The following is a 2500-nucleotide window of genomic DNA, read 5'->3' as shown; positions in this document are numbered from 1 at the left end:
ACTATCCAACCACCTTTCAGAAACAAGGTCGGTATCAGCGAAGAGAAAAATTACAGGGAAAAACAAGATTGGGGAAAAAAATAAGAGAAAGATGGTGGAATAGGAAACACGCCTTCAATGAATGATGAGTCTCTGTTTTTATCTCGAATGGCTGAGTTTATCTTTGACGAGTTGGAAATGCGGACGGAAATGTTATTTGTTGTTATGAATGACGTGGTGAGAGAGATTACTTTTCCGTGGTGATTACGGGTGTTGGTTAATCTGAAATTACCTTTTTGTTGGTTTGTGATTACTTCTGCTTTATGAATAAAGATTATTTAAAACTGGCATTGAAATATTCACGAGAATTTACTGATATTTATTGATATTTATCTTCAAATTGTCTGTTTTGGAAATGATACGCAAACAAGTTTATAACTAATCTAGGCATTGAAAATTTCACAAGAATTAACTAATATTCATCAAGTTCAAATTGTCTGTTTTGAAAATAATACCTAAACAAGTTTATAACTATTCTAGGCATTGAAAATTTCACAAGAATTCATTGATATTTATCAAGTTCAAATTGTCTGTTTTGAAAATGATATGCAAACAAGTTTATAACTATTCTAGGCACTGAAAATTTCACAATAATTTATTGATATTTATCTTCAAATTGTCTGTTTTGGAAATGTTAAGCAAACAAGTTTATAACTAATCTAGGCATTGAAAATTTCACAATAATTTATTGATATTTATCTTCAAATTGTCTGTTTTGGAAATGTTAAGCAAACAAGTTTATAACTAATCTAGGCATTGAAAATTTCACAAGAATTCATTGATATTTATCAAGTTCAAATTGTCTGTTTTGAACAAAATCCGCAAACATAATTATGACTATTCTAAGCGACCTGTGTTGCATTGAAAAATTCACAAGAATTCATTGATATTTATCAAGTTCAAATTGTCTGTTTTGGAAATGATTCACAAACGGGGTTATAACTATTCTAGGTGAATTGTGTTGTAAATAGTAATAACAACAAAAAACTAATAGCTCATATAATGAATATCAAATCTTATAAGTTGCAATACAGACATACAAATTCATGATAAATAGCTAATACATTGCTATTAAAATGTAATTCATACATATACACATTTACAAAAATGTGTCTGTTTGCATTGTCTTAGAATTAAAAGGAGTGTACTTGGTCATGAGATCACTGTTGTAGCAGCAATTACGATTAGCATTTTAACTTCCCGCATTAAATTATATATATATATATATATATATATATATATATATATATATATGTATATATATATATATATATATGTGTGTGTGTGTGTATGTATGTGTGTGTGTGTAAACCACACATGGAATCGTAATCCCAAGATGCAAGACAACAAAAGAACCACAGGGAAAATGAAAATATAAGATTAAGTCCTGACTAGTTTCGTCTTCTTACATCTTCAGTCTGAATTTTAAAGCCATTACCGAAAATTACATCAGATACGTGTGTCCTACACACACATTATAGATATACACACATATATACGCAATATAGTAATATATACACACACACCTAAGCTGTATCCCCGTGCAACTAATTAAGCAAAGGCGTTCTGGACAGAGGAGTTATGGAATGAAACCATGATCCCCGACATACGACCGAAGTTTGCTTTCCCTTATGAGAATGCTGGAAGTGCTCAACCTCCTTTACGACCCAGATGAAAGAGCAAAGCAAAATCTTACTCGAGGAGCAAAACTACTTGTGACTTGAGTCGAGGAAGAAGAAGGGCGGCAAGATGAAAAGGAAGAGGAAGAGGAAGAAGAAGAGCTAGAAGAGGAAGAAGAAGAAGAACGACAAAAGGAAGAGGAAGGAGAAGGGCTACAAGAGGAAGAGCGAAAAGAAGAAGAGGAAGATGAAGAAGAAGAGCGACAGGAGGAAGAGGAAGAAGAAGAGCGACAAGAGGAAGATGAAGAGGAAGGAGAAGGGCTACAAGAGGAAGAGCGACAAGAAGAAGAGGAAGAACAAGGGCTACAAGAGGAAGAGGAAGATGAAGAAGAAGAGCGAGAAGAGGAAGATGAAGAAGAAGAGCGACAACAGGAAGAGGAAGAAGAAGGTGAAGAGCGACAAAAAGAATCGGAAGAAGGGCTACAAGAGGAAGAGAAGAAGGGATGGAAGAGGAAGATGAGCGACAAGAGGAAGAAGAAGAAGAAGAGCGGCTGGAAGAGGAAGAGGAAGAAGAGGAAAAAGAGGAAGAAGAGGAAAAAGAGGAATAGAAGGAGAAAAATTAGCAGGAATAGATTACTTCTATCAAATAAAGCTTCATCTCCACAATACAAACCACTGGGTTCAAGTCATTAAATATTAATAAAAATTCGACGATAAAATATCAAAGGACATTAAAGTGGCTAATTTGAGATCGGATTCATGTAACGATAAATATGAACTGATGTTGTTGTTATATTATTATTATTATTATCATTATTATTATTAATATTATTATTAATAAT

At 33.2% G+C, this 2500-nt stretch overlaps 1 protein-coding gene across 1 annotated transcript in view; it reads left to right on the top strand.

Annotated features, from left to right (window-relative positions):
• The window catches only part of LOC137628264 (acidic leucine-rich nuclear phosphoprotein 32 family member E-like), a 23961-nt gene extending 21610 nt beyond the window's left edge, over nucleotides 1-2351 (top strand). Inside the window, exon 2 of the mRNA XM_068359427.1 lies at nucleotides 1765-2351. Coding sequence (XP_068215528.1) covers nucleotides 1765-2351 — 587 coding nt within the window. The remainder of the gene's footprint in view (nucleotides 1-1764) is intronic.
• The last annotated feature ends 149 nt before the right edge of the window (nucleotides 2352-2500 follow it).

This window comes from Palaemon carinicauda, chromosome 36, assembly GCF_036898095.1.
Source record: "Palaemon carinicauda isolate YSFRI2023 chromosome 36, ASM3689809v2, whole genome shotgun sequence".
In the NCBI taxonomy this organism is placed as follows: domain Eukaryota; kingdom Metazoa; phylum Arthropoda; class Malacostraca; order Decapoda; family Palaemonidae; genus Palaemon; species Palaemon carinicauda.
This window is presented reverse-complemented; position numbering and strand designations above follow the sequence as displayed.